This window comes from Haliotis rubra, unplaced genomic scaffold (assembly GCF_003918875.1).
Source record: "Haliotis rubra isolate DU_JTF1 unplaced genomic scaffold, ASM391887v1 Scf168, whole genome shotgun sequence".
NCBI classification, from domain to species: Eukaryota; Metazoa; Mollusca; class Gastropoda; order Lepetellida; family Haliotidae; genus Haliotis; species Haliotis rubra.
Window position 1 is genome coordinate 144,935 of NW_025765647.1, and position 19,575 is coordinate 164,509.

Below are 19,575 nucleotides of genomic sequence, written 5' to 3' on the forward strand. Positions count from 1 at the left end.
TGCCTGTCGTCTGTGACTGTACGAAGCCTAGATGTTCCTGGAGCCCAGTGGGGGTCAAGGTAGGTGGTGGTCATGTTAGCTATGTTATGTCTAGATACAGGGAGTTCCCAGTGCCTGTTGTCTGTGGCTGTACAAAGCCCAGATGTTCCTGGAGCCCAGTGAGAAGTACATGCTGGTGAATGTAGGTGGTCGTGGTCATGTTAGCTAGGTTATATCTTGATTCAGGGACTGTGGCTTCCCTGTTGGGTTTCATGTTTGAATGTTTCTCCAGTAACCTGTGCTTGTTGTTAGAGGTGACGTGATCGATCAGGTGGTCAGGTTCAGTGACTGGCTTGACTTTGTCATCATACTGACATCTCCATCATGGCTCATAATATCAATCACTGGATTATCTGGTCAAGACTGTTTACATCCCACCATCATATAGCTGGGCTATTGCTGAGTGGTGTGCAACAACAAAGTGAACATGATATAAAATGTGCAATAAATCTGATCTGTGATGTCACTAACTGACCAGATTGAGTCTAGTATTCTCCACATTTAATGTAGAATTTGTGTATGGTGCAGTGGAGTCAATGTTTAGGACGTGGAGTGGATATTTTTGCCCAGTGTTCTATATAAACTCGTGTAACTGGTTGGCAAGAGTTGAAACTGATTGCTCAGCATTCTAGTAAGTGAGTGAGTTTAGTTTTACGCCGCACTCAGCAATATTCCAGCTATATGGCGGCGGTCTGTAAATAATAAAGTCTGGACCAGACAATCCAGTGATCAACAGCATGGGAACCGATGACATGTGTCAACCAAGTCTGACCACCCGATCCTGTTAGTCACTTCTTTCGACAAGCATGGGTTGCTGAAGATCAATTCAAGCCCAGACCTTCACAAGTGCATTCTAGTAGAAGTCCTGTAGATCAGTAGGTAAGTGCTGGTCAAGAGTTTGACCAGTGTTGTAGAAGAACACCTGCACATCATTTTGTATTTGTGTAATGTTGTTTCAGGTGATGGCCTTTGGGCTGTTTCTGATGAACTCCAAAGAAGGCATCAACATCTACAAGATGGATGCCAAGAAGAGAATCAACATCAGCAAAATAGACAAGATTCTGAAGGTGAGCAGGGAGATGCTAGCTCCTGGTCTCTCAGTACTAATGAAGCAGGTTGCTCAAGTTTACTGTGTTTAAAAAAATGAGTGTGGGGCAGTCTTAGTCTTAGTTTTTGTTTCATATTTTTAAACTTATCCTATCTCACGGTATGCACTTCTCTCTCTTGATTCGACACTGAGTGGAACGATGTTAAACTTTTTTCCTAGGCCCTCTTGTCCATCCGCCCAAGCACTTCATGCTACCCTCATTATAAGACAACTTCCTAGCTCTCATGCAAAGCATGCGGCATGCACCACTAGCTGCCCACGTGACTATCTCCGAATCATCATTCTCTTTCTTGTCGCACACAAGTGTGGACGTATTTTGCTTTGCTTAACGTTTTCAACTTAGTCTACAACATGGGGAAAGTTGACCATCCAAAGAAGAGGGAAAAATGCTCCCAGATGTAATAAAATGTTCTCCGCGAGTGATCCACATGGGTATTGTGTTGAGTGTATGGGACAGTGTAAATGAGAGTCTTGTTGCGATAAATGCAAGGTTCTTGCCTTCGAGGCGTTCGGTGACTACACTCAGGCTTATGCTCGTCGTGTTGCTGACAGGGCTCGTTATGCCGCTCCACTTGACGGACCCAGTCCCTTCAAGTAAGGAAAGTTTAAGCGTCCTTCTTTGTCTGGGTGGTGGGGTAGTCTAGTGGTTAAAGCGTTCGCTCGTCCCTACATGGGTTCAATGGGTTCAATGTGTGAAGCCCATTTCTGGTGCCGTGATATTGTTGGAATATTGCTAAAAGTGGCATAAAACCAAACTCACTCACTCACATGTTGACCATATCTCCTTACATAATTAGTTTATCTCCATATATGATGACTTGATCTCCACAAGTGATGACGTTATCTCCTTATGATGTGCTTATCTCCTCCTATGATGATGATCCCTTATGTTATGACTTATCTCCTTATGATGTCCTTATCTCCCTATGATGTCCTTATCTTCTGTCATAATTACATTATCTCCTCACGTGATGACCTTATCTCCTCATGTTATGACTTATCTCCTTATGATGTCCTTATCTTCTGTCATAATTACATTATCTCCTCACGTGATGACCTTATCTCCTCATGTTATGACTTATCTCCTTATGATGTCCTTATCTTCTGTCATAACCTTATCTCCTCCCTATGTGATGATCTTATCTCCTTACATGATGTATCTCCTCATTATGTGATGATGACCTTATCTCCTCATGTTATGACTTATCTCCTTATGATGTCCTTATCTTCTGTCATAATTACATTATCTCCTCACGTGATGACCTTATCTCCTCATGTTATGACTTATCTCCTTATGATGTCCTTATCTTCTGTCATAATTACATTATCTCCTCACGTGATGACCTTATCTCCTCATGTGATGACCTTATCTCCTTATCTCCTTATGATGACCTTATCTCTCCTCATGTGATGACATTATCTCCTCACATGATGACCTTATCTCTCCTTATGTGATGATCTTATCTCCTTATGATGATGACCTTATCTCCTGTCATGATGACTTATCTCCTCTCCTCGTGATGACCTTATCTCCTCATGTGATGACCTTATCTCCTTACATGATGTCCTTATATCTCCTTATGATGACCTTATCTCCTCATGACCTTATCTCCTGATGATTATCTCCTTATGATGATCTTATCTCCTTATCTCCTTATGCTTGATGACCTTATCTCCTTACATGATGACCTTATCTCCTCATGTGATGACCTTATCTCCTTACATGATGACCTTATCTCCTTATGTGATGACCTTATCTCCTTACATGTGATGACCTTATCTCCTTACATGATGACCTTATCTCCTTACATGATGACCTTATCTCCTTACATGATGACCTTATCTCCTTATGTGATGACCTTATCTCCTTACATGATGACCTTATCTCCTTATGTGATGACCTTATCTCCTTACATGATGACCTTATCTCCTTACATGATGACCTTATCTCCTTATATGTGATGACCTTATCTCCTTACATGATGACCTTATCTCCTTACATGATGATGATCTTATCTCCTTATGATGACTTATCTCCTTATGATGACCTTATCTCCTTACATGATGACCTTATCTCCTTACATGATGACCTTATCTCCTTATGTGATGATCTTATCTCCTTACATGATGACCTTATCTCCTTATGTGATGACCTTATCTCCTTACATGATGACCTTATCTCCTTATGTGATGATCTTATCTCCTTACATGATGACCTTATCTCCTTATGTCACATGATGACCTTATCTCCTTACATGATGACCTTATCTCCTTATGTGATGATTATCCTTATCTCCATATGTGATGATCTTATCTCCTTACATGATGACCTTATCTCCATATGTGATGATCTTATCTCCTTACATGATGACCTTATCTCCTTATGTGATGACCTTATCTCCTTACATGATGACCTTATCTCCTTACATGATGATCTTATCTCCTTACATGATGACCTTATCTCCTTATATGATGATCCTTATCTCCTTACATGATGACCTTATCTCCTTATGTGATGATCTTATCTCCTTACATGATGACCTTATCTCCATATGTGATGATCTTATCTCCTTACATGATGACCTTATCTCCATATGTGATGATCTTATCTCCTTACATGATGACCTTATCTCCATATGTGATGATCTTATCTCCTTACATGATGACCTTATCTCCTTATGTGATGACCTTATCTCCTTACATGATGACCTTATCTCCTTACATGATGACCTTATCTCCTTACATGATGACCTTATCTCCTTACATGATGACCTTATCTCCTCCATGATGACCTTATCTCCTTACATGATGACCTTATCTCCATATGTGATGACCTTATCTCCTTACATGATGACCTTATCTCTTATATGTGATGATCTTATCTCCTACATGATGACCTTATCTCCTTTCACATGTGATGACCTGATATCTCCTTACATGATGTCCTTATCTCCTTACGTGATGTCCTTATCTCCTTACATGATGACCTTATCTCCTCACATGATGTCCTTATCTCCTTATGTGATGTACTTATCTTCTGTCATGACATTATCACCTTATCTGTCCTCATATCCATATGTGATGACCTTATCTCCTTACATGTGATGACCTTATCTCCTCATGTGATGACCTTATCTCCTTACAAGATGACCTAATCTCCTTACATGACCTTATCTCCATATGTGATGATCTTATCTCCTTACATGATGACCTTATCTCCATATGTGATGATCTTATCTCCTCACATGATGACCTTATCTCCATATGTGTTGTACTTATATCCTTATGTGATGACCTTATCTCCTCATGTGATGACGTTATCTCCTTATGTGATGTCCTGATCTCCTTGTGTGATGACCTTATCTCCTTACATGTTGACCTTATCTTTCATAATTACATTATCTCCTCATGTGATGACCTTATCTCCTTATGTGATGACCTTATCTCCTAATGTGATGACCTTATCTCCTTACATGATCTCCTTATCTCCATATGTGATGATCTTATCTCCTCTCATGATGTCCTTATCTCCTTATATTATGACCTTACATGTTGACTTTATCACTTTATCTCCTTCATGTTGACCTTATCTCCTTATATGATGACCTTCCAACTGTATCCTTGAAACCATCACTACAAAACATCGCTCCAAATACATATTGCAATGCAGATGCCAGTATTACAAATATTTACATATTTATACCAACGCTGTAATGATCTTATTTCCAGCAACTGGAGGTTGTGCCACTGTATGGAGATATGCAGATAGCTCCATTCCACTTCATCAAGAATGCTGCGGTGTTCGAGCCGTCGAAGTGGCCGTGTTGTGAGTCCAGCCAGCCCAGCCCACAGTCCAACCTGCTGGTCAACCTAGAGGCCATCCGAAGACCACATGCAGTTCATTAGCCAGCTGTCTCGTCACAGCAACGAGGTCAGCACTGTCACCTTACAGACAGAACTGTAGCATTCAGGATTGAAACTGGTTGATAATATTGTTGTGGATGTCCATGATCTATTTATTGCATCTAATTCAGTTCAGGTTGTTCAAGTTTTGCACCACATGAAGATCTGGGTTATAACTGGTCTTCAGAAACCCATGCTTGTCATAAGAGGCGACTAACAGGATACATGTCATCATATCCCAGTTGCGTAGATTGATGCTCATGCTGTTGATCACTGGATTGTCTGGTCCAGACTTGATTATTTACAGACTGCCACCATATAGCTGGAATATTGCTGAGTGTGTTAAACAACAACCAACCAACCAACCAAAGCATTTGTAAGAGCCCTTATCCTGACCTTGCCTTCAGTCGCGTTTTAGGATTCTTTCAGAAAGTTACCTTTCCCTCTACATATGTGGAGACTGTTGCTAAGTACTACTGTAGACATTGTTTTCCTGTTTATTTGTGAAAAAAAATCAAATCTAATCAAACTTGTGGTATTAACTGACCCAGTCCGTTACGTATAACTCAGACTGTGTGATTGTTCCAGGCCATCACTACCACTAGGGAGAAACCGCGGAAGGATGCGGAGAACAAGGAACTGACAGACTTGGCGCTCCGCGGACTGCAGCTGCTATCAGCCTGGACACAGCAGGTCATGGAACTGGTCAGTGGCAGTACTTTGTAGTCAGTCAACATCACTAGCAGTGCCATTTGTCTCGCATTAAAATAAGGGAAGATGATTTCAGCCTGACTCTGACGTGAAAGTCATCTGCAGTGTATATGATGTAGGTGTAATGTAACTGTGATCTGCAGTGTACGTGGTGTAGGTGTAATGTAACTGTGATCTGCAGTGTACATGGTGTAGGTGTAATGTAACTGTGATCTGCAGTGTACATGATGTAGGTGTAATGTAACTGTGTGCAACTGTGTAATGTAACTGTGATGCAGTGTACATGATGTGTAATGTAACATGATCTGCAGTGTAGGTGTAGGTGTAATGTAACTGTGATCTGCAGTGTACATAGTGTAGGTGTAATGTAACTGTGATCTGCAGTGTATATGATGTAGGTGTAATGTAACTGTGATCTGCAGTGTACATGATGTAGGTGTAATGTAACTGTGATCTGCAGTGTATGTGTAAATGTAACTGTGATCTGCAGTGTACATGGTGTAGGTGTAATGTAACTGTGATCTGCAGTGTGTACATGATGTAGGTGTAATGTAACTGTGATCTGCAGTGTACATGATGTAGGTGTAATGTAACTGTGATCTGCAGTGTACATGATGTAGGTGTAATGTAACTGTGATCTGCAGTGTACATGATGTAGGTGTAATGTAACTGTGATCTGCAGTGTACATGATGTAGGTGTAATGTAACTGTGATCTGCAGTGTACATGATGTAGGTGTAATGTAACTGTGATCTGCAGTGTACATGATGTGATCTGCAGTGTACGTGAGTAACTGTGATCTGCAGTGTACATGATGTAGGTGTAATGTAACTGTGATCTGCAGTGTACATGATGTAGGTGTAATGTAACTGTGATCTGCAGTGTACATGATGTAGGTGTAATGTAACTGTGATCTGCAGTGTACATGATGTAGGTGTAATGTAACTGTGATCTGCAGTGTATATGATGTAGGTGTAATGTAACTGTGATCTGCAGTGTACATGGTGTATCTGCAGTGTAATGTAACTGTGATCTGCAGTGTACATGATGTAGGTGTAATGTAACTGTGATCTGCAGTGTACATGATGTAGGTGTAATGTAACTGTGATCTGCAGTGTATGTGGTGTAGGTGTAATGTAACTGTGATCTGCAGTGTACATGGTGTAGGTGTAATGTAACTGTGATCTGCAGTGTACATGATGTAGGTGTAATGTAACTGTGATCTGCAGTGTACATGCATGTAGGTGTAATGTAACTGTGATCTGCAGTGTACATGATGTAGGTGTAATGTAACTGTGATCTGCAGTGTACATGTAACTGTAGGTGTAATGTAACTGTGATCTGCAGTGTACATGGTGTAGGTGTAATGTAACTGTGATCTGCAGTGTACATGGTGTAGGTGTAATGTAACTGTGATCTGCAGTGTACATGGTGTAGGTGTAATGTAACTGTGATCTGCAGTGTACATCATGTAGGTGTAATGTAACTGTGATCTGCAGTGTACATAGTGTAGGTGTAATGTAACTGATCTGCAGTGTACATCATGTAGGTGTAATGTAACTGTGATCTGCAGTGTACATGCTGTAGGTGTAATGTAAGTGTGATACTGGTTCGATGTGGCTCAATTCACTGTGTTTTAATACTTGCCACTTGTCTCCAGTATTCATGGAAGCTGCTCAACCCGACTGATCCTCGTCAGAATCCTTTGTGCCCACAAGATGCGGAAGAGTACGAGAGGGTAAGTTGTCTTCTGTCTACAGTTCAAGTGAAGTTACTGTTCATAGAATGCTGTTATTATTTCTCTTCACCTCACTATACCTCACCTTACTTCACCTATTTCCTGTCTTACCCTCACCTAACCTCTCCTTACCTCACCTTTTCCCTGCCTAACCTCTCCTTACTTCACCTATTCCCTGCCTAACCTCACCTTGCTTAATCTATTCCCTAACTTCACCTATTCCCTGTCTAACTTCACCTCACGTCACCTATTCCCTGTATAGCCTCACCTTACCTCAACTACCCCTACTGCACTTGAACATTCCTCAGCTTACCTCACCTCAAATCATTTGTCCCTATTTCGCCCAACTCACCTATCCCATACCTCACCTATGATCCCTATCTCATCTCGCCATATCTCACCTCACCTTACCCCACTTTCGGCTTTACATTTTCAGATAGTATTGATAATGATTTGTTCCTGAAGTACAAAAAACTTGTGGCATATGAGTGAGTGAGTTGATCAAATCCTGCTATATGGCGGCAGTCTGTAAATAATCGAGTCTGGACCAGACAATCCAGTGATCAACATCATGAGCATCAATCTGCGCAATTGGGAACTGATGACATGTGTCAACCAAGCCAGCGAGCCTGACCACCCGATCCCGTTAGTCGCCTCTTACGACAAGCATGGGTTACTGAAGATCAATATTCTAACCCGGACCTTCAAGGGTCTGTGGCATATGAAAAGAGAATGACACAAGAAGTGACACAAGAAGTCCAGTGTTTCAGCCATACAGAATGCCATCCATTGTTTCATTTTGCCATAACCATTGTTCTCCACACATAAAAGCGTGTGGCTTGATCGTAACTCCCATATTTTAACATAGACTTACGATTGTCATCTCACGACAATGCTCTCCTGTTCTCTCTCTCTTTTTGATATTGCATAATGACTGATAATGCTCTCAAGATGCCTTAGTTTTCAGATTTTAGACAGGTAAATAGGCAGTCTTTTTAAGGGATAGGTATTGATATTCAGCAAAAAGTCCAGAAATATTTTTACATGAATCATATTAACAAGATTTTTCACAATTAAACAGTTGTGTTGTCGATTTCTCCAGAGAACCTTAGTGCCCTTGACAGTCAAATTGGGAAAAAATTGTTAAATGTTTTATTCTAGTTCGGGAAGTTTTATTGTTTTTTGCTGCAGGAGAAAATGTCCTCTGATCAGTTCGAGATAAATATCTGTATATACTCACTCTGTGATGCAATCCTGAGCAGAATGTGTTGTTTTTCAGTCTACTCGGTACAACTACAGCAAGGATGAGAAATTTGCCCTAATTGAAGTGATAGCCATGATCAAAGGGCTGCAACTCCTGATGGCCAGGATGGAGTCGGTGTTCATGGATGCCATTCGGCGCCACATCTATACAGAGTTGCAGGACTTTGTACAGATGGTACTCAGGGAGCCACTCAGGAAGTCCATCAAGAAGAAGAATGATGTCATCAAAGTGTGAGTAACTGCTTGGATAATAGATAATATTGGGGTACTAGGTAATGCATATCTGTTAGTTCTTTATAATACATGGAATTAGTTCTTTATAATACATGGAGATAATTAGTTCTTTATAATACATGGAGATAATTAGTTCTTTATAATACATGGAGATAATTAGTTCTTTATAATACATAGAGATAATTAGTTCTTTATAATACATGGAGATAATTAGTACTTATGATACATGGAGATCATTAGTTCTTTATAATACATGGAGATAATTAGTTCTTTATAATACATGGAGATAATTAGTTCTTTATAATACATGGAGATAATTAGTTCTTTATAATACATGGAGATAATTAGTTCTTTATAATACATGGAGATAATTAGTTCTTTATGATACATGGAGATAATTAGTTCTTTATAATACATGGAGATAATTAGTTCTTTATAATACATGGAGATAATTAGTTCTTTATAATACATGGTGTAAGAATAGTACCTTGTAACATATGATGGTTGAAAGCAGTAATTTATTGGATTACATGGTCAGGCTTGCGATATACCTTGATGTGATCATATACCGTATGGATTGATGGTTCGTGATGCCAGTCACTGGTTTGTCTGGTCCAAACATAATTACTAAAGGTGCGTTCTCACGGTGCGACTTGTAGTAACAACCTGTAGTATCTATGTGTAGATTTAAGAATCGCATATAAATGAGTTGATACGACTTGGAATCTCTCGCGATAATATCCTTATTTTCAAGCAAAATGGCATCATCAAGCGATGAGGAGATGATGGTGTTAATTGTGTACATTTGGTAAATTGTATTTTGGCTCACATTCCAAAGACATTCTTACAACAATTAGTAATAAAAAAATATTCCGTGTCCGCTTTGGAGAGCGGGTCTTGACTTCTCTTGTCTTACTTATATCTTTAACTTACTGGGGGTGATGGGGTATTCATGTGGTAAAGCGTTCACTTGTCACACCGAACACCCGGGTTCGATTCCCCACATGGATGCGATGTGTAAATCCCATGTCTGGTGTACCCTGCTGTGATATTTGCTGGAATATTGCTGGAATATTGCTGGAATATTGCTAAAAGCAGCATAGAACCATACTCATTCATGAACTTACTTGGAGACCGCCTCCGTGGTGTAGTGGTTAAAGCGTCCGCCCGGAGAGCAGAAGGTTGCGGGTTCGATCCCCGGCCGCGTCATACATACCAAAAGACGTTAAAACATGGTACTTGTTGGTCCCTGCCTGGCGCTCGGCATTAATGCGTACAAAAAGGACTGGTCAGCTCGGAGTCAGTATAATGTGTCTGAGTGGGGTATTCATGCTTCACTGCGGCATGGTATCTCAGTGGGCTAGCACTATAAAGCCAGCTTCAGTCTGGGCTAGTACAAGCAGCCGCACATACACATACACACGCATGCACACCTTCATATGAGTGAAATATTCTCAAGCACGACGTTAAACCCAATTTCACCTCACCTCACCTCACCTCATCTCACCTCACCTCACCTCACCTCATCTCACCTCACCTCACCTCACCTCACCTCACCTCACCTCACCTTAACTTACTGGGAAGGATCTTAAAGATATTGTTGTTAATAAGGAGTCATTATCCTTGAAACGGATCCAGTATGAAACCATGAAACCAGATGTAAAGGATGAAGTTGTTTTGTATCAGAAAGTAAGATGTGTAAAAATGATCCAGTTCTTGTGATTAGGACTGAAAATGATGCACACGCAAAATTGACCCACTTCAGCACCCTTTCCTTGTCATGAGAGGCGACCAATGGCATTGGATGATCAATCTTGCTCACTGGGTTGACACATGTCCGTGTATCCCAGTTGCGCAGATCGATGCTCATGTTGTTGATCACTGGATTATTTACAGACCACCACCATATAGCTAGGATATTGGTGTGTGGTATTAAACAAAAATATATTTGAATCTGTCCGATAACAGCTTGTCCTATTTATGATACATGTTTGAAGTCAAAATGTATGTCATTTTGTGATATTTCTGTGACAGTCATATGTTGACCTCTGTGTGTTGACAGGATCATCATGTCTGTGAGAGACACGTGTGCTGATTGGCTGAGAGGCGTGGAGCCCCAGGAAGATCCCGCCTTGCGGGGAAAGAAGGACCCGGAGGAAGGATTCCACATCAAAGTCCCCAGGAGGAATGTGGGGCCCTCCACCACACAGGTAAACAATTTGATGTTTTGCTGGGTCTGTTTCCACTCATGTTCTTACATGACATGTGATATTAACCATCACGTTTAATAATGCTGCATAGATATGATGTTGTTGTGAAAGATGTAATATTTACCAAGGCAGCAGTAATACATGGATATGTCATAAGTTTGGGAAAACATCTCCTGGAACAGACTTGAATATCAGATTCATGTTGTTCATGTGATGTGCTCATTTCTGTGGGTATTACCATTGTGCCAGTTTCCTCAGTGACTGTAAACTGTTTTAGCCAGATTAGCTAAATTCGGTGAGTGTTTGCCAGAGTTTCATGTGAACAATTGATTTGCCTTTGCATGTGTTTGTGACAGGTGGTGTGTAGGACAGGGTATGATCACCTTTTCGTGAACACCTGCTATTGTCACTTGTTCATAGTGATTCATAAACCGTGCTCATGATATAGTATTCATTTAGAATGAACTTTGCTTTCACCAGAGATTTCTTTTAATTACATTGTATTCATTCACTGACTGCCTCCTGTCTGTTGTTTAACAGCTGTATATGGTACGAACCATGCTGGAGTCACTGATCGCAGACAAGAGTGGCGGCAAGAAGACGCTGAGGAAGGACATCGACATCCAGCACCTGCAGGCTATTGACAACTTCCACAAGACTTCCTTCTTCTGGAACTATGTTCTCAACTTCAACAGTAGGTGCCGCAGACATGAACACGAATATAAGGAAAATATGATACTCATACGTCGTGTTTAGGTCGTTCTCCCCAAGGACAGCGTTTAAAATTCCCGCCTGCCCCACCGTCTGGAACGGTCTATTTTCATCTCGGACGGTCAGATTTCAAAAGTAGCCTGTCCGGTGGTCTGGTAGACGTTTTTACCCCTAACAGTAAATATTCCATAATATCAGACAGGTTCTCTTGTCGTTAGTTTGAGGTGTTTAAGGTATTATGATAATTATGTTAAACTATTTATGATTGGACAGTTCATTTTACAATAACCAATCACTATACACGTACTTTCAGTTTACCTGAACTCGGTGTATTGCCTGTTAGTGCTATCTTGTTCATTGCGATGCCTACAAACAGTAAAGTATTCAGAAACCTGATGTTTTTTAGAAAAAAAATTCATTCTTGAAAACCGGACAGGCAAGTTTGTATCCGGACTGGTAATTTTTTAAAGTTACCAGTCCGGCTGTCTGGCTTGGAATTTTGGGAGTTTTAAACACTGCCAAGGAGCTGATAATACAATTTGAATGTGCCCTTACCACTCAACCACTGCTCTTTGTTAATACACCATTATCAACAGTTTCCATAAGTGTTGAAATTCTCATGAAGACATGACACTATTTGTACAAAACTGTTTTTGTCAGAGTCCCTGTTCAACTGCTGCGATCTGTCCCAACTGTGGTACCGAGAGTTCTTCCTGGAGCTGACCATGGGCAAGAGAATACAGGTGGGTCGGACTCATCTTCTGTACTGAAGGGAACTTTATTGGCAATCATTCCACAACTAGGATCAACACTTTAAATGACATCTCCTTACATGTAACAGGACATGGGTTCAAATCAACACTTAATTTCATTTCGTAAACCCTGGGTGTTACCTGTGCCATTGTGGCCTCACATATCTTGTAATGATTGTGTTAGTTCTGTCATTTTTCTTCTTTCCTTATGATCTCCTCATATAGTTAGCCCTGATTACAGACAGGGCAATTGTTATGATGTTAGGAAGACCGGGTTCGTCCCCACATGATTTGGAACATTGCAGCATTATTTTGTCTATATGTTTAGGTTTGTTTTGTAAGTTCATTTGATAGAGGGAGGGGGATACTGTAAATCAGTACTGTTAAAGATGAAGAATCGCAGATCATGGTGGAAGTTGAAGTGATGCGAGTGCTTGTGGTTGTACATTTACAGCTTTGTTTTGCCTGGACATGATTATTTCTCTCATGTGGATTGTTTAAATAACTTGTTATCTCTTGCCTAGTTCCCGATTGAGATGTCGATGCCCTGGATTCTCACCGATCACATCCTGGAGACCAAGGAACCATCCATGATGGAGTGAGTAGACTACTGTACTCTCCAACTCACCGAGCTGCTCATTCTCTTCGTTATAATGCATACCAGTGTGTTACATTGGGGCTGGCTGTAGGTACAGGCCATAGGGATTGATATTCAGTTCATTATTATCCCCCGCAACGCGTTTTGGGGGGTATTAAAATGGACTCCGTCCGTCCGTCTGTCCGTGCACATTTGTCTTTTCCGGAGCAGAACTCTAAAACCGTTCAATATTTCTTCACCAAACTTGGCACATAGATAGATCTGGTGGTGTACTGGTGCTTTTTGGTGGTTTTGGAATTCTGAATAAAATATTTTTGGTGTTTCCATGGCAACAAGTTTGACTTAGACTGAAATTGGTGGTAGTGCTCTTTTCCGGAGCAGAACTCTAAAACTGTTCAATATTTCTTCACCAAACTTGGCACATAGATAGATCTGGTGGTGTACTGGTGCCTTTTGGTAGTTTTGGAATTCTGAATAAAATATTTTTGGCGTTTCCATGGCAACAAGTTTGACTTAGCCTGAAATTGGTGATAGTGCTGCTTTCCGGAGCAGAACCTTAAAAACCTTTCAATACTCTCCTTCCACTTTTCTATATACACACCTAAATATTTGACATAATCATAACTCGTAGACATAATCATGAAGAGTATTTTGCCATTGCGGGGGATATTGATGACTTTGTCTTCTTGTTATCAATCAGTTACTGATAAATATCAAAGGAGTATGGGCCGAGATGGTAATAACTTTTGACGTTCGACTTCCTCCCCAGGGAGCTGAAAATAAAAATCCTTGGACTGTAGAATAAATGTAGTACTTTAAGCATGTGAGGATGTGGATTCATTGCATGATAAATGTGATCATCATCATCTAAAGATTAAAACACCCAGGTAAATAAAGTGTTTGGATGATCCTGGGAGAGTGATGATGATGATGATGATGATCCTGGGAGAGTGATGATGATGATGATGATGATCCTGGGAGTGTGATGATGATGATGATGATGATGATCCTGGGAGTGTGATTGATGATCCTGATGATGATGATGATGATGATGATGATGATGATCCTGTGATGATGATCCTGGGAGTGTGATGATGATGATGATGATGATGATCCTGTGATGATTATATGATCCTGGGAGAGTGATGATGATGATGATGATCCTGGAGTGTGATGATGATCCTGTGAGATGATGATGATCCCTGGAGTGTGAGTGATGATCCTGGGAGAGTGATGATGATGATCCTGAGTGTGATGATGATGATGATGATGATGTGATGATGATGATCCTGAATGATGATGATTTGTGATGATGATGATGATCACTGATGATGATATGTTGTATGTATGATGATACCTGTGAGTGTGATGATGATGATCCTGTATCCCCTGTGACTCCTGTATGATGATGATCAATGATGATCCTGCGAGAGTGTGATGATGATGATCCACTACTGTGAGTGTGATGATGATGATCCTGTGAGTGTGATGATGATGTCCTGTGAGTGTGTGATTATGATGATGATCCTGGGAGGGTGATGATGAATGATCCAGTGATGATGATGATGATGATCCTGGGAGTGTGATGATGATGATGATCCTGTATGTTGATGAGGGATGGATGATGATGATAATGTATAGACCTGAATTATTTTGCTTGAGAGTCACTGAGCTGACTTAGTCTGTATCCCTGGACTTGGACTACAAACTGACCAAGCAAGTGAAGGTGTGCAGGAACACATGCCCTGTGCCAGAATATCCCGTGTTTTAGGAAGCAGATTAAAGTTCCATGTCACATATAAATCAGAAAGCATACATGGATTGAGTGTGTTTAAAGATTGTTATGTGGAAATGCAAGGGTTAATCAGACACAAGGGTTAATTGGGAAACTTGATGACGCCCTGTCAAAGATTGTTATGTGGAAATGCAAGGATTAATCAGACACAAGGGTTAATCGGGAAACTTGATGACGCCCTATCAAAGATTGTTATGTGGATATGCAAGGGCTAATCAGACACAAGGGTTAATCGGGAAACTTGATGACGCCCTATCAAAGATTGTTATGTGGAAATGCAAGGGTTAATCAGACACAAATTTGAATGCTTTTGGCGCATGTCTACATAAAGATTATATTGCACTTTCCATTGGCACATGTTTTATATGGCTATATCAAGTATACATTTCTTTCATAATGTGCAGTTTGATTTGTCTACATTGAAGATTAGTTTAAAACTGCAAGAAATACAGCCTTCTATGCAAATCTCAAGACAAAGAAGGGTATGTCTTTTGAAACTGTAAAATCTCATCACCTTATGATACTGTGTGCATACAAAATTCTGTAATATTGTGTTTGTTGGCCAGGTGAATCTGTGTTTTGACCAGTTTGTGTTCAAGCTGAGTGACCAGATCTTCTCCTACTACAAGCATCTAGCTGGAAGGTGAGTACCAGGATACATGTTCCTACTTCAGTACCTTTGGCCCACTGCAAGGACAGGTGGGGTAGTCTTGTGGTCAAAGTACTGTAAGAATGAAATCTAATATTGATTACAACAGTATCAAATATGCAGGCAAATGACACTGCATGTTTTCCTGATAATTGTAGCTGTACCAACATCTGAATCTACAACGCTAAGTCTGTTAGTAATGGTGTTGCAAAGTTGATGAGATAGGCTGACAAATTCATGTACAGATGGCCAAGTGCTAGTGTCACACATTTTGAATTACCTGATAAATGATGTACCACAGACTAACACAGGTTCATAAACTATTTCGGAAGCCTCTGCCCATCAAGTCTATCATGTTGGCCCTTTAGACATCCTGTATTGGATGTAAATGTATTACGGTGCAGTGTCATTGTGACATACTTACTTGATGGTATAATTAACAGTATCTATGCAAGCCTCAACATTCATACAGTTCCGCCCTCACTGTGCATAGGCGGATCCAGTGGGTGGGGGTTGGGGTGCAGGGGTGTACACCCCCCTTTTGTGCTGAAAGTGTGTTAAATGACCATTGAAACTCGGGTGAAAATGAAGTGTGCACCCCTCCTTTAATCAATAGTGTGCACCCCCCCTTTCTCAAAAAGCTGTATCCGCCCCTGCCGTGAATGTTCATATTCCAATGGCCTCACACAAAGAGAATGTCAATTCTTTAGTGATCAACTGTTGTCTTATCCTTGCAGCATTATGCTGGACAAGCGGTTCCGAGCCGAGTGTGCCAGTCAAGGGGCCAAGATATTCTACCCTGTGGCTAACCGCTACTCAACGCTGCTCAAACAGAGACATGTCCAGGTAAACCGATAACAGGAGTCGTGTCTGTTGTTGTCACGTATCCCAGAAGTTCCTGCTCCTCTCAGTGGTGTCAATCCCAACATGGGTCGAATGTAGGCTGCCCATTCCTGGTGTTATCCACCGTGATAGTTACATACATTGGCCATGTGAGAACCTTTATCATGGGTTTGAATCCCAGGCTTGTCGGTATGGAGTGTCAGCACCAGGCAGATACTCATACTTTCAAGGGACAAGATGGCCTTCTCTAAGACACCACAGTTTGCTGTGCAGAGATGTGTCCTGTGAACATCGCGATATTGCCTGATTTGCTCAGCATTCCTTGTGTGTCAGCACATACCTGTGAAAGGTAAAGTGATAAGCATAATATTGTTCAAAGCAGTGTTGAACTCATCTCATGATACAGGGGAATATTGTTGAAGGCAAGACAGATCTCTCATTTGCACATTTCAGAACTGTTTCGTGTTTCAGGACAAGTTGTGTTTAGTTTATGTCTTTAGCTTTTAGATTATTCTTTTACATGTTTGTTCACTGACTTTTGAAATTAAAAAGGCATAACGTAATACCATGACACCTATTTTTTCAGATACTGGGTCGTTCATTTGACTTGAACCGTCTAGTGAGTCAGCGACTGAATGCAGCACTACAGAAGGCCCTGGATGTTGCCATCTCACGATTCGAGTCCCAGGACATCACTGGTGTTATGGTGAGAGAACAGGATGGATACAGTTTACAGCTGATATTTTATGTGTTTCTGGAACAGTGAGGTAGCCTAGAGGTTAAAGCATTCTCTAGCAGCAACACCAATACCCCACATGGGGACAGTGTGTAAAACCTGTTTCTAGTAAGCCCTGCTGTGATATTTGTGCTACATGTATGGAAACTCAGCACCTGACTTGCCAAACCTGCTTGACTTGTAACATTGCTGTAGACAGAAGAAATTTTCTTCAGTTCAGATACATCTTGTAATGAAAACAAAATTTGGGTCAATATCAAACAGACTTGTCTTCGGACACATGAATATCTACTGTTAACTGGTCTAGTAACAAGTTCACGGTTTAGATATTTTTGCACCTCTGTAGGTCCTTTGACAACTCACGTTAGATGTACGTCGTCATATGAGCGAAATATTCTCAAGCACGACGTTAAACCCAATTTCACCTCACCTCACGTCGCGTTAGATGTTTGGGTACAGATTACTTAGTTCTCTTTGACTACATAATCTCAAGGTTGTATTCCTTACCTGTGCCAGGATCTGCTTATCATGAACTCAAGGTTCTCCACTTGTTCAACACTGATGTGACAGAATGTTCAGTCCGTACACAAACACTGATGTATCGTAAATTTATTCAGGAACTAGACGGCTGATGTATTGTATACATTTTTTAGGAACTAGAAGGTTTGATAGAGGTCAACCGACTTTGTCACAAACTCCTGTCAGAACTGGTCGTACTCAACAACTTCGATGCCATGCTGAGCGAGGCCAACCATAATGTGTCAGCTCCTTATGGGCGGATAACTCTGCATGTCTTCTGGGAACTCAACTATGACTTCTTGCCAAACTATTGTTACAACGCTGCCACAAACAGGTACGTCCCCATGAGACTGTTTGTCTCCATATGGGTTTATACAGAACATTTCCTCAGTATAACTTGCAGAGATGTCAACCATTGTGACAGTCAGTGAAAAGTTCTGCACATCCCCCAAATTACGAAACCGCCTCCATGGTGTAGTGGTTAGAGCGTCCGCCTGGAGAGTGGAAGGTCGCGGGTTCGATCCCCGACCGCGTCATACCAAAAGACGTTAAAATATGGTACTTGTTGGTCCCTGCCTGGCTCTCGGCATTAATGGGTACAACAAGGACTGGTCGGCTCGGAGTCAGTATAATGTTGTCTGAGTGGGGTATTCATGCTTCACTGCGGCATGGTATCTCAGTGAGCTAGCACTATAAAACCAGCTTCAGTCTGGGCTAGTACAAGCAGCCGCACATACACATACACACGCATGTACGTCGTCATATGAGCGAAATATTTCTCTAGCACGACAATAAACCCAATTTCACCTCACCTCACCCAAATTACGATTTTTATACACAAATAAATATCACAGAGATTAAAACTGCTATGTTGTGGAGAGAAAACTGTCCAGATGTTCAGGCCAGTCTGTCTGTGTATAGGGGCCGTGGGGTAGGCTAGTGGTTAAGGTGTTTGCTAGTCACACGGAGACCTGGGTTAGATTCCCCACATGGGTACAATGTGTAAAGCCGATTTCTGGTGTCCCCAACTGTTATATTGCTGGAATATTGCTAAAAGCGTCGTAAAAACATACTCACTCACAGAGATATGTAACATATCAGGGGTTCAAAAATCCCATTTCCTGACCCGGGGCAAGTCAGTTTTCATTTCGGGCGATCAAACAATGGTATCTTACTTGTCTGTGGGCTGCTAGATAATTTCTGCTTACGGTTTCAAACTGCAAATAAATTGGATTTCATTTCATACCTGCTCAAAATGTAGCTATGAAAATTTGCCACGTTACGAGAATGAAATGAAGTAATTTTCGCAATGATAATAAACTAGAGTTATCTTTCTTTGCTATTTATCACTTCTCGATATATAGTCCAGTGAACATTAACATCAAATACCATGTTGATTTATTCTTTCATAATTACATCATCCTGATTATGTCATAAAACTCAGGGCAAGTGGAAAATTAGTCAGGACAAGTTACTTTCTTAAAGTCACTTGCACTGTGGCAAGTGGCTTTTAAAATATGACCATTACCCTGTTCCTTTGTACTGTGATGTGTACAAATCTGAGGAGAAATTTCATCTCAAGTATCCGTTGTGTACCTTATTTAAGATCAGTTAATTAGGAGTACTTTTGAGCTACTCAGTGGAAGGACATGTATTCATGTGAGCGTGTGTTTCAGGTTTGTGAAGACGCGACTGCCATTTGTGACCGATGCCAAGCGAGACAAGCCACTCAACCCTTCCCAGTATTACATCTGGGGCACCAAGGTC

The 19,575-nt window shown here is 41.0% G+C and overlaps 1 protein-coding gene across 1 annotated transcript in view; it reads left to right on the forward strand.

The window, feature by feature from the left end:
* Positions 1-19,575, forward strand: part of LOC124272240 (cytoplasmic FMR1-interacting protein-like) — a 47,514-nt gene that overhangs the window by 13,119 nt on the left and 14,820 nt on the right. The window contains 16 exon segments of the mRNA XM_046707395.1: positions 999-1,106; positions 4,877-5,028; positions 5,030-5,078; positions 5,639-5,755; positions 7,421-7,498; positions 8,778-8,992; positions 11,058-11,205; positions 11,746-11,899; positions 12,577-12,659; positions 13,193-13,266; positions 14,283-14,354; positions 15,612-15,704; positions 16,448-16,556; positions 17,140-17,259; positions 17,943-18,142; positions 19,485-19,572. Of these exon segments, the coding sequence (XP_046563351.1) occupies positions 999-1,106; positions 4,877-5,028; positions 5,030-5,078; positions 5,639-5,755; positions 7,421-7,498; positions 8,778-8,992; positions 11,058-11,205; positions 11,746-11,899; positions 12,577-12,659; positions 13,193-13,266; positions 14,283-14,354; positions 15,612-15,704; positions 16,448-16,556; positions 17,140-17,259; positions 17,943-18,142; positions 19,485-19,572 (1,860 nt within the window).